This window comes from Giraffa tippelskirchi, chromosome X, assembly GCF_054371585.1.
Source record: "Giraffa tippelskirchi isolate mGirTip1 chromosome X, T2T-mGirTip1v1.2.pri, whole genome shotgun sequence".
Taxonomy (NCBI): Eukaryota; Metazoa; Chordata; class Mammalia; order Artiodactyla; family Giraffidae; genus Giraffa; species Giraffa tippelskirchi.
The window spans coordinates 152,214,012-152,233,961 of NC_137289.1; the positions used below are offsets into that span (position 1 = coordinate 152,214,012).

The 19,950-nt window shown below is 53.4% G+C and overlaps 1 protein-coding gene and 1 long non-coding RNA gene across 2 annotated transcripts in view; both read left to right on the forward strand.

The window, feature by feature from the left end:
• The first annotated feature begins 2,514 nt into the window (after positions 1 to 2,514).
• The window catches only part of LOC145536409 (cAMP-dependent protein kinase catalytic subunit PRKX-like), a 52,548-nt gene continuing 35,112 nt past the window's right edge, over positions 2,515 to 19,950 (forward strand). The window contains exon 1 of the mRNA XM_081565748.1: positions 2,515 to 3,003. Within this exon, the coding sequence (XP_081421874.1) occupies positions 2,871 to 3,003 (133 nt within the window). The 5' untranslated portion in view covers positions 2,515 to 2,870. The remainder of the gene's footprint in view (positions 3,004 to 19,950) is intronic.
• Positions 7,491 to 11,551, forward strand: LOC145536413 (uncharacterized). Its single transcript, XR_014075829.1, has 2 exons — positions 7,491 to 8,716; positions 9,836 to 11,551. It is a non-coding gene; the product is annotated as an uncharacterized LOC145536413 (long non-coding RNA).

Below are 19,950 nucleotides of genomic sequence, written 5' to 3' on the forward strand. Positions count from 1 at the left end.
CTGATACTGAAGCTGAAACTTCAACACTTTGAGCACCTGATGCAAAGAGCTGACTCATTTGAAAGGACCGTGATGCTGGGAGAGACTGAGGGCAGGAGGAGAAGGGGACGACAGAGGATGAGCTGGTTGGATGGCATCAGCAACTCGATGGACATGAGTTTGAATGAACTCTGGGAGTTCATGATGGACAGGGAGGCCTGACAGTCATGGGGTCGCCAAGAGTCGGACATGACTGGGCGACTGATCACCAACCAGAGAAACAGTGGCTGGCTGGTATAAGTGGTTTAGCTATAATCACTGATGGCCTGAGATACGCTTCCACTAGGGAAAAAGAAAACAAAACAAAAAGTGTCCTTGTGTGTCTGAAATTTAAACGTATCTGATCATTTTGCATTTCTTTCCCCAAATCGTCCCTGGTGTGTTTAAACCAGCGGCCCATCAGCTTCCATGCCCTGCATTTGCTTGTTCTGCCTCTTAGTATTTTTAAAAATAGCTCTTTTGAAATAATTAAAGATTTATCAGGGATTTCCCTAGTGGTCTGGTGGTCAAGACTCTGTGCTCCCAATGCAGGGGATCAGATTTCGATCCCTGGTCATGAAACTAGACCCCACATGCTGCAACTAGGATCTGGAGCAGCCTAATAAATTAAAAAAAAAAAAAAAGATTCATCTGAAGCTGCCAAGAGCCCTCAAGGGAGGTCCCATGCAGCTCCGCACCTCCCCCACTGTGCACATCTTTAAATAACTTCACTTTTGTCCAATAAGTCTGGGCGGGAAGTCACCCTGGTCCCGCTGACTACTCGCCAGATCTCCCTACCGACTGCTGTGGACTAATGGGCATGGAATAGTCAGCTGAGCGCCCGGTCAACTCCAGTTTTATTTTTTAGTATAAAGTGATAGTCGCTCAGTCATGTCCAACTCTTTGAGAACCCGTGGACTGTAGCCCACTAGGCTCCTGTGTCCGTGGAATTCTCTAGGCAAGAATACCGGAGTGGGCTGTCATTCCCTTTTCCAGGGGATCTTCCCAACCCACGGATCGAACCGTAGTTTCCCAGCTTGCAGGTGGATTCTTTATCATCTGAGCCACCAGAGGGTGGTGATGGTTTAGTCGTTTAGCCCTGTCCAACTCTTTGCCAGCCCATGGACTCTTGGTCGCCAGGTTCCTCTGTCCATAGGATTCTCCAGGCAAGAATACTGGAGTGGGTTGCCATTCCCTTCTCCAGGGGATCTTTTCCATGCAGGAATCAAACCCATGTCTCTTGCATTGCAGGCAGATTCTTTACCAACTGAACTATATGGGAACGCCAAGGGAGCCACCAGGGAAGCTCTTTAAAAAAAGTTATTGTTTTAAACTTTGAACCACGCCCTCCGGCTCCCTGGCTGGTGACACCTCTCTCACCCATGAGTCTCACAGAGGAGCTTGGCAGGGACCCCACCCTTGGGGTGCCCCAGGATGTGGAGGCTGGGTGCGCACCTCCCCCTATTAGCACCTGCCCTCACTTGCTCCTTGGAAGAAAAGCAATGACAAAACCTAGACATGTAGCCAAAAGCAGAGACATTATTTTAGAAAGGTCTGTACAGTCAAAGCTATGGTGTTTCCAGTAGTGATGTACAGATGTGAGAGCTGGACGACAAAAAAGGGCTGAGCACCAAACAATTGATGCTTTGGAGTTGTGGTGCTGGAAAAGACTCCTGAGAGTCCCTTGGACTGCAAGGAAATCCAACCAGTCTATCCTAAAGGAAATCAGTCCTGAATATTCGTTGGAAGGACTGATGATGAAGCTGAAGCCCCAGTACCTTGGCCACCTGATGCAGAGAGTTGACTCATTGGAGAAGTCCCTGGTGCTGGGAAAGACTGAAGGCAGGAGGAGAAGGGGGCGACAGAGGATGGGATGGTTGGATGGCATCACCGACTCCACAGACATGAATTTGAGTAATCTCCGGGAATTGGTGATGGACAGGGAGGCCTGGCGTGCTGCAGTCCAGGGGGTCGCACAGAGTCAGGCAGGGCTGAGCGAGGAACACAAGTACAAGGACGCAAGCGGCCTTTCCACTGCTGCGGGGGATCGCGCGGGCAGCGGGAGAAGGAGTGGTACCCAGCGTGTGGGCGTGGCGGAGGCGGGGCTAGCAGAGCGCAGAGAGAGGAAGGGGCTTTGCGGAGGCGTGGCTTAGAGAAGGCGAGGCCAGCGGAGGCGGGGCTAGAGGAGGAGGGCCGTAGCTGAGCGTACAGCAGGAAGGGGAGGGGCTTAGAGGAGGCGGGGCCAGTGGAGGCGGGCCGCAATCGAGCGCAGAGGCGGCGTGGCTTAGCGGGGCGAGGCCAGCGGGGGCGTGGCCAGCGGAGGCGGGGCGTAGCCGAACGTAGAGTAGGAAGGGGCGTGGCCATCGCAGGCGCGGCCCTCGGAGGCGGGCCCACTCCCGAGCCGCGCGCTCAGGGTCCGGGCCGGCGCCCGGGGCGGGCGCAGGGAGCGCGCTCGCGGCCCCGCCCAGCCCGCTTCCGCCGGCTCTTCCCTCCCTCGGAGCAGCGCGTTCGCAGCAGCCGGTTAGAGGGGCGGTGCACGCGGGCTCCTTGGAATGCACGCGCAGCCCGGCGCCCGCGGCCTCCGGGACCCCGCTTCGCAGCCGCCGCCGCCGCCGCCGCCCCCGCCGCCCCCACCGCCCCCGGAGGCCGCGGGCTGCTCCCTCCAGCCGCCCCTGCACTGAGCGCCTCGCCTCGCCTTTGTCCCCGGCACGCCCGGCCGCTCCCCGGGACGCGCATGGCGGGGCCCGGCTGATGCCGCCGCCTCCGCGCCGCCCTCCGAGGCTGCGTCCGCAGGAGCCCGGCCCCGCGCGGACCCCGCCCCGCGCCCCCCCCGGGACCTCCGCGCGTCCCACATGGAGGCGCGCGCGCTGGCCGAGGCGGACTCCGCCGACCCCCGAGAGGGTCCCGCGGAGCACCCCGCGGGCGCGCTCGAGCCCGAGGTGCTCGCCTACCGGCCGGACGACTTCCACATGCGGGCCACCGTGGGTGAGTTCTGTGCGCCGCCGCCGCCCCCGGGGGGGACTCGGGCCCGCACACAAAGGGGTCGCGTGCGCTCGCCCCCGCTAGCGCCGGCTCCCGGGGAGCGCCCTGCTGGCGCGGTCCCTCCCCGCCTGCCTGCGCGGGGGTCCCCGAGCGCCCCTACACTTGGAGGGCTTACCCCCCGACCCCCCTCGTCCTGGAGAGCCTTCCCTCTCTCCCGATCTTCCAAATTCTCTTTATTTACATCTCCCCACACCCCCAGAGCCTCCCAGCAACCGTCCCCTTGTCTGGACTGTCCCCCACCTGCCGAGCGCTCCTCGATTTAGAAGGCTTCCCCCCCCGCCCCCCGGTCCTTAAGAGCTACCCCACCTGCGGGCACTCTGTCCGAATCTGTCAAAGTCTCTTTATTGCGATTTCCCGCCAGGTTCCCCCGCCCCGCAACGCCGCACAGCAGCCATACCCTTCTCTGGACTGTCGCCCCCCACCTCTCCCCAGCGCTCCTAGATTTAGAAGGCTTCCCCCCCACCCCCCGACCGCGGCCCTTGAGATCTCGTCTTCCCACCTGCGGGCACTCTCTCTCGATCTTTCAAAATCTCTTTATTGAGATTCCCCCCACCCCCACCCCCAACACCCCGCGGTCCCCCCCAGCAACCATCTCCTTGTCTGGCCGCCCCCACCCCCCACCCCGACGTCACAAAGCCTGCCGGGGATCACTTCACACTGGTGGTCTCGCGCGGGCTCCCCCCCCCCAACCCCGGTCCCGACTCTTGGGCACACAGGCAGCCTCCGTGGGGACACCTGCCAACTTCACCTCGGTCACTCTCCCCTTCCCCTGCCCAGCAGCAGGTCGCTCCTGCTTGGACTTGAGAATTCTGGGGTGTCCCCTGGCTTTCTGGGGGAGGTTCCTTCCATCGCGCTTCTTTTCCTGTGTGCATTTGAACATCTGGGGTGGCACATGGAGTTTTGGGGGGCTGTGGACGGCATTGGAAGCAGATGACAGCGACTACACGTTTCGTGGTACTTTTCCTGTGTGCATTTGAAACTTGGCTTTTTTTTTTTTTTTTTTTAATGCAACACTAACTTTCCTCCTCCACCTTTGTACCTGACGATTCCTACGCAACTGAATACTGAAGTTTCCACCTCCCTGGGCACCTGGGTCCCCAGACATGTTGGTTTCTGGAGTCCGCCCCCGAGTGGTTAGAATGTCCCCACCCCACAAGGGCGCTTCATCCAGCCCGTGGGCTCAAGGCAGTCTGTGACTGCTTGACAGCTCTTTGTTGCTAAGGGCCTGGTGCCAGCCTGTCCCTCTTTTGCCTTTTTCATACTGTTGTGGGGTTGTGGAGACAAGAATGCCGGAGTGGTTGGCGAGTGAAGGACAGGGGAGCCTGGTGTGCTGCAGGCCATGGGGTCCCAAAGAGTCAGACATGACTTAGCAGCCACCATCACCACCCGCTTTTTCAAGGGAGGAGGCACTGAGTTCATGCTTGAGGCATCATAAGACCAAAGGGCACAGCCAGAGTGGCCTTGAAACTTCCCCTTTCTTCTGTAACCTCTTGGCCATGTGCAGTTGGCAGTGAGGAAAGGGTCCCCGAGAAGCCTGGTTTGGGATAGAGCGAATGGATGGCACCCTCCGTCTGTGCCGCCGTTCACCTCCTCTCCCTGTCAGCCCGGTTCTCCTCCTCCTCCTTCCATCTTCTCTGTCTCGGTGAGAAACCCCACACCGGGGGGCAGCCACCCCCCCACTAGCTGTAAAACACACACATCAACAATGGAAAGTTGGTGGAGGCCCCGCCGGCCCCTTGGCACACAGCTCTGGCAATTGGATCTGTTTTGGGCCACTGAAGCCAGTCTCTCGTGAAAGATGCCAGGGCGTCGGGCGGGGCCCCCAGGGGCAGGTGGGTGGGCTGTGAGCATGATGTCACCTCGTGTCTGCAGCCCCCTGGGGACACTCTGGGTGCTTGCCTGGTGGGCATGGGGAGCCCCGGTGAGTCATCTGGTCCTTAAAAATAGAGCGTCACTGCCTCTGGGGACGGAGCGGGGCCAGGTAGGGTAAGACGAGCTCTCTTTGCCTTTCTTAATGAAGAAGATGCTTGCGCTTCAAGGATAACTTCCTGTGGGCTCCAAGGGTATGAAGGGAGAGCCAGGTCATCCATATTCAGAATGTTGAACTAGCTCAGGTGTGGGACCAAGGGGTGGGTGTGTGTGTGTCATTTTGGAGCTTTGCTGACTTTTTTTTTTAATTTATTTTTTTACTGAAGGATAATTGAGAGAATTTTGTTGTTTTCCGTCAAACCTCAACATGAATCAGCCATAGGTATATTGCTGACTGTTTTTGTTTATCACCTTTTTTTTGAAATCACCTTTTGCCCAGACCTTTATCTTTAACATTAAAGAAAAGTCAGGCAGAAGCAGTGCCTGAGATGCTAAGAAACTCAGAATAAGGTTGAAAAACTCCTAAACCCTCCGGAGGTGTCACAGTTTCCAGTAACTTTATATCAGAAGGTGTCCCGGAAAAAAGTGAGAGGTTGCCTGCTTTTAGAATGCAGTCCAGACTAGCCTGCTGTCTCTACATCCTAAGTTTCCACTCGGGGAAACTAAAATTTCCCTTTTCACTGCTCACGGACCCATGCCTCACCAGCCCCCAGCACAAACAGGCACCCCTGGTGTGTGTGAAGGGTCTGTACGCACTCTTCCAGCTGAGGAAGGCCTTTCTGCAGGACATGAAAGGAACCCACACACAAAATACAAAACAAGCTAACCACTCCCACAAGCCTCTCAGCCTTTCTTATCACAGGCCACACCCCCCAGGAAACTTCCAGAAAGAGTCAGGGTGGCCGGACCTGTCCCCCCAGCCTGAATGTGTCACTGACTCTGTTGTGTCCGACTCTCTGCAACCCCATGGACTGTAGCCCCCCAGGCTCCTCTGTCCGTGGGGATTCTCCAGGCAAGAATACTGCAGTGAGTTGCCACTCCCTCCTCCAGGGGATCTTCCTGACTCAGGGATCAAACCTGGGTCTCCTGCCTTGGCAGACAGATTCTTCACTGACTGAGCCACCACCCTGAAGGGTGTCTTAGAGCCCTGGCCTCACACAGTCAGGGATTTGCAACTGGTCTCATGTCCACTCCAGTGGGTGAGCTCTTCTGTTTTCTTACCAACACACATTTTATTTATTTATTTATTTTTCATCCTTTCCTTTTGCCTGTGAGCTGAGCCCCGGGGGGAGTGCCCTGTGGGACCGATTTGCTGACTCACCATCCCCCAAGGATGGTTGTGATGACGTTTGATCGCCCAGGGCAGGTGGAACTCGGCAGGTGAGCACAGGTGTGCTTCTGCCTGATTTAGCAAAAAAAAAAAAAAGGCCAGGGCTTCTCAGATAGTGGGGACCCCCCCCCCTACTGCCCCCCAGCCTCCCCGCTGGTGGGCGGAGGGACCATGAGCTCAGAAGCCAGCTGGAAGCAGACGGCCCAGTTCATGGGGAGGCTACGACATCTTGGAGAGCTAGGCTAAGGAGGACAGTCAGTGAGCAGTGAGTGAGCGGATGGTCTTATTCTGTGCTCCTGGATAAACCCTCTCTGGGAAACTGTCCACAATTGTTGACTAGTTCTCCATGGAGTCAAACAGCTGGGAAGAAAGCTCAGCTTGTATTGGTGAAAAATCTCACGAAGGGGATTTTTTTTCTTTCTTTATTTTAAAAATGTTTATTTATTTGGTGGTGCCAGGTCTCAGCTGTGACACGTGGAATCTAGTCTCCTGCATTGGCAGTGTGGCGTCTTATCCACTGGGCCTCCGGGGAAGGCCATGAAGGGCGTGGGGCGGGCGTACCATCTCGGCTAAACTGATTTCCTGGATTGGAAAACTCAGGCTCGGTTACAGCAGGAATGGGTTGCAGCCACGCTTGATTTCTTGCCGTGAGCACAAACCGTGGTCCTATTAAAAAGAAATGTTTTGGAATAATAGTAGACGCGCGGGGCATTCCAAAACCCACACCGAGTCTCGTGTATCAATCACAAAGCTTTCCCTCCTGTGACGTCTTCTTTAGCTGTCATACGATATCACAACCAGGATGTCGGCTGCACGTATGGCTATATTTAAAGTAGATTAACCAACAGGGACCTGCTGGACAGCACAGGGAACTCTGCTCAATACTCTATAATAACCTTATGTTCACCAGGGGGAAGGGATAGGCAGGGAGTTTGGGATGGACATGGACACACTGCTGCATTTAACATGGAGAACCAACAAGGACCTGCTGTCCATCACAGGGAACTCTGCTAAATGTCATGTGGCAGCCTGGATGGGAGGGGAGTTTGGGGGAGAAGGGATACGTGTGTATGTATGGCTGAGTCCCTTTGCTGTCCCCCTGTGACCATCACAGCATTGTTAATCGAGTATACTCCAGTGTAAAATAAAAAGCTTTTTATGTTTTATTTTTTTAGAAAACGAACCAGGATGTTGGAATGGGTTCCGTATCCTGTTAAGAGAGCATAGCCCCGGTCACTGTGCACACTTCTCGTGGAAGCTGTTTTGAGTGTGTGAGAAGGGTGTGTGTGTGTGTGTGTGGTGTGTGTGTAGTTCTGTGCAGTTTTATCCTGTGCGTCCGTCTGGGCAGCCCCCATGGCCAAGATCGAGATCAAGGTACAAAACTCGTTCGCTGACAGCTGACTTTGTTTTTATTTTTTGTTTTGGCATAGCATCACGCTGTCAGAAAGCCGTGTGTTCTTACGATCTGGGAGTCCTTCCGTAGTGAATAATTAAACCCGTCCTGTTCTCTCTTACAATCAGTTTCCTCTCAGCTGCTCCGCCTCTTGGTTCCCCAGAATCGACCCTAATCTTTCTCCCTCCGACGTGGACGCGCTCCTGCCCCCAAACCACAACACAATCGTAACCTCCGTGGCAGGCGGAATCCCGCCGGGCGAGATCTCCCATGCTGGTGAATGACTCCTTGTCTGGGCGGTGTTGACGGGAGCCGCCATTAGGAGGGAATGTGGTTTCTTGTGCAAGGATACCCAGAAAAGTTGTGTGTGGTCACCTTTTAATCTTAACTCACCTTGCGTGGGTGCAGAGCGTAGTTTCATCCTGCGAGCGTCACGGCAACTTCGCAAGTTAGGTGAAATGCCAGAAAAGAGTAGTATTGCTTCTCACAGAAGTCCTGCAGGCTGTTTGTCCTCATTAAAAAAAAGTTTATTTATTTATTTTCTTAGTTTTTGGCCGTGCTGTGTGGCTTGTGGGATCTTACTTCCCTGGTCAGGGGTTGAAGCTGTACCCCCCTGCATTGGAAGCATGGACTCTTGACCCCTGGACCAGCAGACAAGTCTGTGTTCCTTCTCATTTTTTTTAAAGATTGCAGTGACATTGATGTAACGTAAAAGGCACTGTTTTAAAGGGAACCGTCCAGTGGTATTTTGCATATTCACAGAGTTGCGTGGCCCTCCCCTCTGTGAGGTTCCAGAACATTTTTGTCCCCCGCAAAGGAGACTGGCTCGCAGTCATCCCCACCCCACCCCAGCCATTTCTTGCTCTTTCAGCCGCTGAGAACCCCGCGTCTGCTGTCTGTCTCCATGGTTTTGCCTGTTCCGTGTCGTCTTCTTCATATAGACTCTGTTTTCTCAGGTTCCATCTCCGCGGGGCCGGGGCTTTTGTAAACTTTCATCTCCAAGGATTGGACTTCCCTCGTAGCTCAGCGGATAAAGAATCCACCTGCCAATGTGGGAGACCCAGGTTTGATCCCTGGGTCGGGAAAATCCCCCTCGAGGAGGAAATGGCAACCCACTCCAGTATTCCTGCCTGGAGAATCCCGTGGACAGAGGAGCCTGGTGGGCTGCAGTCCATGGGGTTGCAGAGTCAGACGTGACTGAGCGACTGACATTTCACTTTGCTTCAAGACAAGCTTGGGAGGTGCCGAGGTGAAAGTTCCTGCTCGGGAGAAGAGGAAAATGAGCCTGAGGAAAGAAAAGTACAGGAGGGGGAGGACCCTCCAGGAGTAGAAATGTGCAACGAAAAACAGCTGCATTCTCATTCGGGGAGAGAGGGAGACAGGGATGAGCAAACAAGCCACAGGTACGTCCACACAAAACCTGTGGTCCTGGGTGGGCTAGACCGCCAGCCATGGACACGCCAAAAAATCATGTCCCTTCATAACCTCACAGTGGGACCTTACTTTGAAACAGGGTCTCTGCAGGTGTGATGGAGTGAAGGGTCTGAGATGAGGTCCCTCCTGGATGGGGGTGGCCCTAAACCCCATAACAGGGTCCTTGTAAGACACGGAAGAGGAGAGATACAGACACAGAGAAGCCACGTGGAGACGGGAGGGAGGCGGCCACCAGCCCAGGGACGGACGCCCGGAGCCCCCAGAATCCGGAAGAGGCGGGGAGGAGCCTCCCCTGGAGCCTCTGCAGGCAGCTCGGCCCTGGGACCCCTTGACCTCAGACGTCTGGTCTGCAGGGCTGGGGGAGGGTGGACGTGTGTGGCTGTAAGCCCCCACGTTGTAGGAGCCCCAGGAAGCTAATACAGCTACCATAGAGGACTGCGGAGTCGCTTTCTACGTTTTTTGGAGCTTGGTCCATGAGTGGGTTAAGCCTACATCCTTGGAGGTCGAGGACCCACCGTTTCCATGTCAGACGAGTGTTTTCCAAGGTTATTCTTATCCCCGGCAGAAGGTGTCTGAAGCAGGGAAGCCACGTGTCCATTTCAGAGGACCATGCGTGCGTGCTTAGCCACTCGGTCGTGTCCGACTCTTTGCGACCCCGTAGACTGTAACCCGCCAGGCTACCTCTGTCCACGGCAAGAATACTGGAGTGGGTTGCTATTTCCTTCTCCAGGGGGATATTCCCGACCCAGGATTCGAACCCGCATCCCTGACGTCTCCTGCTTGGGCAGGTGGATTCTTCACCACTAGTGCCAGCTGGGAAGCCCCTTCAGAGGATGAGGCGTCCCTCATTCTCTGCTTTGCAGAGCTCCTTGGGGCAGAGTTTCGACCAGCTTCCCATGTGGTCAGGTCAGTGGGCACCATCTTGAATCCATCCCGACCTTGGTGTCTTGGTGGGCATGGGCCCACCAAGAACACCATCCATGGGGTATCTTATCAGCAACATAGATCAGCTTCTCATGGTTCTGGAGGCTGGAAGTTCAAAGTCAGGGTGGTTGGATTTTGATCAGAGATGTCTCCTGGCTTGGCTTCTAGCTGTGTCCTTAAGGGTGCTGGATAGTAGAAAGCTCTTCTAAGGACGCTAATCCCATCCTCCTGAATTCTTCTCATCCTCATCCCGTCCCAGAGACCCCCTCAAAACACCATCACGTTGTATACCTGTGTGTGTGTGTGTGTGTGTGTGTGTGGTGTTTGGACTTCCACCTGAGCATTTTGAAGGGACATGCACGTTCAGTCCATAAGACCAGGGTTGACGTGTCCTGACGTGTTGAGGTCAGAGGTTGACCTGCCTTTGGGGCTATAGGTGAGTATTTCCAGCAGTGCCATCACGTTGCCGCGTCCTAGAATCCTTGCAGGAGAACACCTGTCTCCCTGGGTCTGGGGACAAAGCCTCCTTGACCCCCTCCTGGGTCATCCGTGTAGATCAGGACGCGGCGGCAGGATGCTGATGTCAGCCTTGTTTCTCGGATGGGTACCACCCAGGAGCTCACATCCGTGTCTAAGAAAAGGGCCAGAGCAGCATGTGATACAGCGTGACTGTCGTCTCCATGGGTTCACTTGACCCTTGTAACCACCTTGTCCTTCCTGTCGGGTGGGGGAGGAAGAAAAAAAACAACCCGTATTCGCTTTGGGCTTGACTCCGTGGGGCTTTCCTGGTATTTTCCCCGAGTTTTTTATTTTATTTTTTAGACACCCACGTGTCACCACCCTCACACCATTCAAAAACGTTTCCCTTTGTCCTCTTTTTATTGGAACTGCCAAGTGCCTTTTCTTGCCGGGAAGAACCAGTCAGTACTGGGAAAAAGCAAGGTTCCCTTTTTGGGAGCTCTGGTCCCGGGGAAGACCACAAGCATCTCCCTGGATTTTCACGGAGGTCTCTGGGAGGAAAGGGGGTCGACCAGTGCGTTTCGGGGTGTCCTGCCCAGACGCTCGGGATGTGAGCTGATTGGGGTTTGCGGTGAGAGCACGTGGCTCCGGGTTTGGCAGATGGCTGTGTTCACAGGTCCTTTGTTGGGTGCGTGTCCGCAGAGCGAGAGAGAAGAAGGAAGTGTCATCTCTGGGGTCTTCTCTTCTGAGGACACGTAGATGGGCCGTCCTGGATCAGGGCTCCACCCTAAGGACATCCTTATTCCTTAGAGGTTTCATCTCCACTTACCCTCCCACCAGGATGCTGAGTTGTGTCTTTGCGACCCCATGAACTGTAGCCCGCCAGGCTACAGGCGAGAATCTGGGCAAGAATCCTGGAGTGGGTTGCCATGCCCTCCTCCAGGGGATCTTCCCGACCCAGGAATCGAACCTGGGTCTCCCGCATCGCAGATAGATTCTTTACCATCTGAGCCACCGGGGAATGCCTTGGGACAATTTAAGACCCGTCGCGGCCAAATAAATAAATACTAAAAAAAAAAAAAGAAGCTCTTCCTTACTACAAATGGCAAACACAATGACCAACACAGATGGGGCTGGAAGTGGGCGTATGTGCACAGCGGGGAAGGTATGTGCACAGCGGGGCGTATGTGCACAGCTTGAGGCTGTCGGGTCTGTGTGGTCTTCTCCGGGGCTGTACGGGAGTGTCCACCACTAATCGTGACCTCCACCAGGCAGGCCCCTCCCTGCTGCCGGACCAGCAGAACCAGTTCTGTTGTTACAGGCTTCCCGGCCCTTCACTGTCTCCCCGAGTCCATCGGCAAAGTTAGCAGGCTGTTTTTTCCTGAGGTTACCCTTCGAAGAATAGCAAAACCAACACTACAGATAATTCTGTGTTTCTGTGTCAGTTGCTCAGTCGTGTCCCACTCTTTGTGACGTCGTGGACTATATAGCCCACCAGGCTCCTCTGGCCATGGGATTGTCTGGGCATTCCCTTCTCTAGGGGTTCTTCGCGACCCAGGGATCGAACCCCAGTCTCCTGCCTTTGCAGGCGGATTCTTTATGGTCTGAGCCACCAGGGAAATTAATGAATGCTTGTAAGCAACTCCTAATTGCAGAAATAGCCTTCCCCACATTTCTTGGCTGGGATCTCCGATGCTGTGGTGGATTAGGTAGATGAAATGCTGCATCTTTTGCTAAATCCCTGAAGCTGGAGCTCCAGTAGTTCAGCCACCCGATGCGAAGAACTAACTCCTTGGAAAAGACCCTGAGGCTGGGAAAGAGCGAAGGCGGGAGGAGAAGGGGACGACAGGATGAGATGGTTGGATGGCATCACCGACTCAATGGGCGTGAGTTTGGGTAAACTCCGGGTGTTGGTGATGGACAGGGAGGCCTGGCATGCTGTGGTTCATGGGGTCGCAAAGAGTTGGACACGACTGAGCAGATGAAATGAACTGAAGAGACATTTCTAAGTATGAGGTGAGGAAGGATCAGCACATACATGCTTGGCTTTATCTTATAATCTGTAAACAGTACGTTAGAATACGTGAATCCACACCCCTTTTTCTAAGAAGTAGCAATAAAGTCATCAATCAGATGAAATAATTCAGTTGAAGCTTACCTCTTTCCAAGAGACGGGGACTGGGCATGTGGTCAGGAAGGAAATAACCATGTGCTTTTAACCTTGTGTGAGAAATGGTGTTCAGTTGGGTGTTGTGGAACGTAGTTGGGTTTCTGCTGGTCTCTCCAGATGGCTCTTGTGGACACTTTTCTTGATGAGGCAGCTCATCTCAGGGGGAGGGGTTTGGAGGGAAGCCGCCCTGGGGTTCCTGTGAAAAGGTTGAAGATTTCTTGAACTGATGGCTTCACCTGCTGGCCCATTCTCTGGGGAGCCTCTTCTCGGAACAAAGGAGCCAGCACATCTGAGGCTGGGTGTGGCCAGCGGGCATCTGGCTGCGGAGAAAGCCGGCCTTTGTTGTGGTGAGGGCGCCTGGAATCTGAGTGTGGAGGGACAGATGGAAGCAGGGCTCTGTGTTCCTGGAGGTATGTCTGTGTGTGTGTGTGTGTGTCTGTGTGTGTGTGTGTGTGTGTGTATGTGCTTAGCCCTCCAGCTTGCAGGAAGCAGGGAAGAGGTAGACAGTAAACCAGCTGATGTTTGGGAACAATTCCCCCCCACCAAAAAAAATTATTTAGTTCAGATGGAAAACTCAAGCTTGGAGCCTAAAGTAAACTAAAGTGTTCCTCAGTCGTATCTGACTCTCTGCGACCCCATGGACCCCAGGCCGCCAGGCCTCCCTGTCTATCACCAGCTCCCGGAGTTTGCTCAAACCTCATGTCCATCAGGTCGGTGATGCCAGCCAACCATCTCATCCTCTGTTGTCCGTCCCCTTCTCCTGCTTTCAGTCTTTCCCGGCATCAGGGTGTTTTCCAGTGAGTCAGCTCTTTGCATCAGGACCTATTGTATAACACAATGAACTCTGCTCAATACTCTGTAATAACCTTATGGTTCCCAGGGGGAAGGATGGGGGAAGGGATAGTCAGGGAGTTTGGGATGGACGTGGACACACTGCTGTATTTAAAATGGGAAACCGTCTCCAATTTCATCTTTTGGAAATTCTGCTTGAGTGACAGTTTCCATTTATCCTTGACACCTTCATTAAAAAAAAATGCAAATTTACCCATTATTTACCAAGGAGTCAGAGGATCACCTGGATCCTTGAATGTAAATAGTTACTGTTGCGATGTGATTTTACTCACAAAGACATTCATTTAGTTGATCCTCAAAAAGATTAGTTAGCATTTTTTGGGGGGGTGGGGTGACAGATCCTGGGGTATTTGTTGTATTGAGTCAGTAGTTTTACTCCTAGTTTTTTTTTTTAAGGACTCTCCATAGAGTTCTTCTAGAAGCCTGTTTCTAAGACGTGTCCATTTCGGGACAATTGGCATGGCTTCCTTTAAAAGCAAAAGTAGAAACGCGCAGGACGACTGCTTTCGACGTCACCTTTAGGATCGCCATTTAGTACCTGGGATGCTGTTCACGGCTGGGTGTGTGGTTGGGTGCACTTGGCTCTCGACCTCCTGGGAAAGGTCTGCCTTTGTGTAAGAAGAAACGGGCTTCTTTAATGGTCCAGCGGTTTCGTGTGCTTTTTCTTTCTGCCCACACAAGTGGGTGCACACACCCATATACATAGGAAGGTTTCTGGCCAAGGTGGGTGAGAACCCTTCTGGCCGTTGAAAACACTCCGGTTCTTTGCATGTTGACAAATTAACTCTGGACGAGACCTGAGACCCGCTGCCTCTTAGGATGGGAAGAGCCATCCTCTGTTCTGGGACTCAGTGCCTGACCTGCCTGTTGAGTCAGCTCGAAGGTAGTTCCTACCTGGGCAGGTAGTTCCCAGGTGTGTGTATATGTGTGTGTGAAAGTCGCTCAGTCGTGTCCAACTCTTTGCCACCCCATGGACTATACAGTCCTTGGGATTCTCCAGGCCAGAATACTGGAGTGGGGAGCCTTTCCTTTCTCCAGGGGAATCTTGCCAACCCAGGGATCGAACCCGGGTCTCCCGCATTGCAGGCGGATTCTTTACCAGCTGAGCCACCAGGGGAAGTTCCCAGGTAGACAGTCCCAAACCTACCCCGGAAGGTGGTTTGTACTTGTCCCTTTAGAACGTCTTAGTTCGGAAGCAGCGTGACCTCTGACGGTCGGGCTTCCAGGCTGCTGCGTTCACAGCCCAGAAAAGACGCCAGTGAATGTAGACCAACATCACTCAGTGATAGGAGAGCAGAAGACTGCGTTAGTGTAAAATTAGGGTGTCAGCCCAGCCCAGGAACCACCCAGTACCACTGAGAACAGGTGGATTCTTGAAGGGAGGAAGATTGACGGGTGGGCCGTGGAGACCGAGTGACCAGCTTTTATTAGGACTCTTGAGGAATGGCTGGGGGGGTCCTAGGGGTTACAGATCTGCCTGCCACGCAGGAGACCTGGGTTCCATCCCTGGGTGGGGAAGATCCCCTGGAGGAAGGCATGGCAACCCACTCCGGTGTTCTTGCCTGGAGAATCCCCACGGACAGAGGAGCCCGGCGGGCTACAGTCCATGGGGTGCCAAAGAGTCAGGCACGACTGAGCAAATGAGCACGTACTTTCGATACACTTGAGCAATGGAGACGTCGTCTTTCGGTGGCTTTTTATTTGTTGCCGACGTTGAACTTGACTTTCCCAAGTGGCTTGGCATGGCGTTGCCCTTTGAAAACAGATCTCTGGCATGTCCAGACTTTGCACCGACCTGCCGTGCCTGGACTTGTAGAACGCTGTGTGCCCTGGGTGATGACTGTGCTCTCCGGCTCCAGCCGGGCCAGCCTCAGGCCGGGGGCGTTTGGAGACACACCGGTGTTTGTTTTTCCTCATAGGACGTATGGATCCCGTGGGCTTGCCCAGAGCACAGTTTGCGTGCATCATGCCAAAATGAACAGGGGGTGCTTACCCTAGTCCGGGGTCACGGGGGACTTTTTTGTTTAATGTGCTTCAGCATCTTTTTAAAAAATCACTCATTTACGTCTTTATCTGACTGCAGCAGGGCTTGGTTCTGGCATACGAGCTTCCAGCTGTGTCATGTGGCATCTGGTTCCCTGCTCTTGTTGTTTAGTTGTTAACGCGTGTCTGACACTTTGTGACCCCGTGGACCGCACCATGCCAGGCCGCCCTGTCCATCACCAACTCCCAGAGCTTACTCAAACTCATGTCCGTCGAGTCGGTGATGCCATCCCACCATCTCATCCTCTGTCGTCCCCTTCCCCTCCTGCCCCCAATCCTTCCCAGCATTAGGGTCTTTTCCAGTGAGTCAACTCTTCACATCAGGTGGCCAGAGTATTGGAGTTTCAGCTTCAACATCAGTCCTTCCAGTGAACACCCAGGACTGATGTCCTTTAGGAGGGACTGGTTGGATCTCCTTGCAGTCCAAGGGACTCTCAAGAGTCTTCTCCAACACCACAGTTCAAAAGCATCAATTCTTTGGCACTCAGCTTTCTTCACCGTCCAACTCTCACATCTATACATGACTACTGGAAAAACCACAGCTCTGACCAGACAGACCTTTGTTGGCAAAGTAATGTCTCTGCTTTTTAATATGCTTTCTAGGTTGATCATAACTTTTCTTCCAAGGAGCAGGCGTCTTTTAATTTCATGGCTGCAGTCAGCATCCACAGTGGTTTCAGGCCCCAAGAAAATAAAATCAACCACTGTTTCCATTGTTTCCCCATCTATTTGCCAGGAAATGGTCGGACCAGATGCTGTGATCTTAGTTTTTTGCATGTTGGGTTTTAAGCCAGCTTTTTCACTGTTAGTTCCCTGACCGGGGATCAAACCTGCGTGTTAGAAGGCGACGTCTCAACTGCTGAAACACCAGGGAAATCCTTTTTCTCTCCTTCTTAACAGGAAAAGAGCAGCAACCTTGTAGTGATGGGTACATTGACAACTGTCCGAGACATCAAGATAGCAGAAGGCTAGGGATCCAGGGACAGAGGAAGAATTCAGGGAACCCAAGAGACGATAAAAACCAAGAGGGGAACCTGAGAGGGATTTTTTTTTTTTGTTAACAAGTCTTGCTTTGCGTCCCATTTTCAGAGCAGTTTGACACGATAACTGTGTTGATGAACAAAAGCAGGAAGTGGCGATAAGTAACAGTTTTTCACAGGCTGGATGGACATGACATAGGAGAAGGGGCTTATTCATCCTGGTGAATTTTGTGATCGTTCTGGAGCTGGGGGCTCCCAAACGTACCGCTTTCATCTACACCTTTCTCTTGTGGGCTTGAGGGGGCGTCCCCAAGGCGGTGCTTGTTGGGGTTCCGTGTCTCTCCCTGAAAATCCAGGGGTCCCCTTGTGTTAGCTTCCTGGAGCTGTTGTTACAAACCATTACTAACCAGGTGGCTTAAAACCACACCCATCCATCGTCTCCCAGCCCTGGAGACCAGACGTCAAGGGGTCCCAGGGCTGGGCTCCCTGCAGAGGCTCCAGGGGAGGGTGCTCCCCGCCTCTTCCGGCTTCTGGGGGCTCCGGGCGTCCGTCCCTGGGCCGGTGGCCGCCTCCCTCCCGTCTCCGCCTGCGTCTCCACGTGGCTTCTCCTCTGTGTCCGTGTCTCCCCTCTTCTGTGTCTTATGAGGAGCCTGTCCCTGTGTTTAGGGCCACCCCCACCCAGAAGGAACCTCATCTCAGACCCTTCACTCCGTCACACCTGCAGAGACCTTCTTTACAAGTAGCTCCCCATGCTAAAGTTCTGGGTGGGCACTGCCCGGGTGGTCCAGGGGCTACGATTCCACGCCCCCACGCAGGGGAACTGCATTCGGCCCCTGACCAGGCAAGTAGCTCCCACATGCAGTAACTGAGACCAGGTTTCAGCCCAAGTGCATTAAAAGGGCCTGTGTTAGTCGCTCAGTCGTGTCCGACTCTCTGCGACCCCGTGGGCTGTAGCCCACCAGGCTCCTCTGTTCGTGGGATTCTCCAGGCGAGAATACTGGCGTGGGTTGCCATGCCCTCCTCCAGGAGATCTTTCCAACCCAGGGATCGAACCTGGGTCTCCTGCATGGCAGGCGGATTCTTTACCAGCTGAGCCAAATTAAATAAATATTAAAAAAAAAAAAAAAACCGGGTTGCAGGCGAACACGAATCTTGTTTAGGGGACGAACGTCCTTCCCTCCGCTGTATCCCACATCCTCCGCTTGTCCGGAGGCTCCAGCACGGAACTTGTCGCCAGCTTCTCCCCAAACAAAGCAACTCTGCAGACCCATGGGGACACCCTTCTCAGATGCTTCACCCACACCCTGTGGTCCTCCACCCTTCCTCCCTCTGCCAGCCCCGTCCCCGCCCGTCCCCCAGGCAGCATCTTCTCTTTGAGTTTGCAAGCCAGTCTTTTTCTCTTCTTCCCGCTGCCTTCTGTGGCCACAGGGAAATCTCTGAAACAAACTGAAAGCTCACATCAGCCAGGCCACTTCCCTCCTGTCTGCCTCGTGACTTCCTGGAACCGCTCTCTCGCAAAGGACTCCATGGAAGGCTTTCGAAAGGCCGGCCCTTCTCCGCCCCACTTCCTCCGCCCTCTTGAATCTCAGCTCTTGTCTGTGGCCGTCACCCAGCGTTCATTTCAGCGAGACCGCAAGCTCCAGTCTTCTCCCTACTCCTCGGCTTCCACTGCAAACTTCAGTCGCTCAGTCGTGTCCGAGTCTCTGCGACCCCATGGACCGCAGCACGCCAGGCTTCGCTGTCCATCACCAACTCCTGGAGTTTACCCAAACCCATGTCCATCGAGTCGGTGATGCCATCCAACCATCTCATCCTCTGTTGTCCCCTTCTCCTCCCGCCCTCAATCTTTCCCAGCATCAGGGTCTTTTCCAATGAGTTGGTTCTTTGCATCAGGCGGCCAAAGATTGGAGTTTCAGCTTCAGCATCAGTCCTTCCAGGGAACACCCAGGACTGATGTCCTTTAGGGTTGGCTTCTTCCAAAGTCAGTGTCTTGGGACTTTGCCGGTAGTTCAGTGTTAAAGACTCCACCCTCCCAGTGCATGGGGACACAGGTTTGATCCCTGGTCAGCTAACTACATCCCACACACCATGACTAAACATACTGCGTGTCGAAAGAGGCACAGTACAGCCAAATATATATGTATATATAAGTCTGTCCTCCGGGAGGGCTTTCCTGGTGACTCAGTCAGTAAACAATCTGCCTGCAATGCGGGAGACCTGGGTTGGGAAGATCCCCTGGAGGAGGAAATGGCAACCCACTCTAGTGTTCTTGCCTGGACAATCCCATGGACAGAGGAGCCTGGCGGGCTGCAGTTCATGCAGTTGTAAAGAGTTGGACACGACTCAGCACAGACCATATGACATCGTCACGTCCCATCCTGGATGCAAGTTTACGGCTTCAACTTTTAAAGTGGCCAGCTCGTGTTATCAAATTACAGAGACCAGCCTTTGCCTCTGGGTCAAGAGTTACCAGGCGTGGTTCAGAGCAGCTCACATCTTCTCCAAGGGAGCCCAGTGCAAGACCAGGAATTCGAGGCATCTCCTTGTGTAACATTTGTTAGCAGTGGGAGTTGGCCTGGCAACTTCCTGTGTTCCTGGTTTTCTTTTGTGATTATACACTTTGTATCTTTGATAGGAGACAGCATAACTTAAATAGCCTGTAACTAGAAGAATTGGGTGGGTGCCGAAGTATCTGTTCTATTTTTATCTTTAAAAAATAAATATCTTACAAAATGAAGGGGGGCACTGTGCAATGGAATGTGGCTTGACTCTGCAGCATTTTGAGGGAATGACTGGTTTTTGTTTTTGAAAGCCTGTCTAGACGAGTGGACTCACAAGGGCGGTCTGCCTCACCCAGCGCCCAGCTGAACTGTGTCCAGTTTATTCAGCTGATCTTTGAAGTGAAAGATTCCAAGCTTAAAAAAAAAATAAAAATCTTCATAACTTTATCCAAAGCACACATTTTTTTGAGGGCAGATTTTGCTTACTAAGAGACAATTCCCAAATCAATAAAATTCACCTGTTCGAAGTGTCCAGTTCCATGATTTTAAGTTTAATCAAAGTTAGCACATATTCTTTACAGAACACCTGAAGGTTCCCGCCGCCCCCAGTGAAACAGGAGTCTGTACTGGTTTGCAGCCATAGTTTCCAAAAGCCGAATTTCATTCTGTGTTTCTTAATCTTTTTTATTTTATGCTGGAGTATAGCCAATTAACAATGTTGTGATGGCTTCGGGTGGACAGCAAAGGGATTCAGCCATACATGTGCATGTATCGATTTTCCCCCAAACTCCCCTCCCATCCAGGCTGCCACATGACATTGAGCAGAGTTCCCGGTGCTGTCCAGCAGGTCCTTGCTGGTTCTCCATGTTAAATACAGCAGTGTGTCCGTGTCCATCCCAGACTCCCTGACTATCCCTTCCCCCATCCTCCCTCCT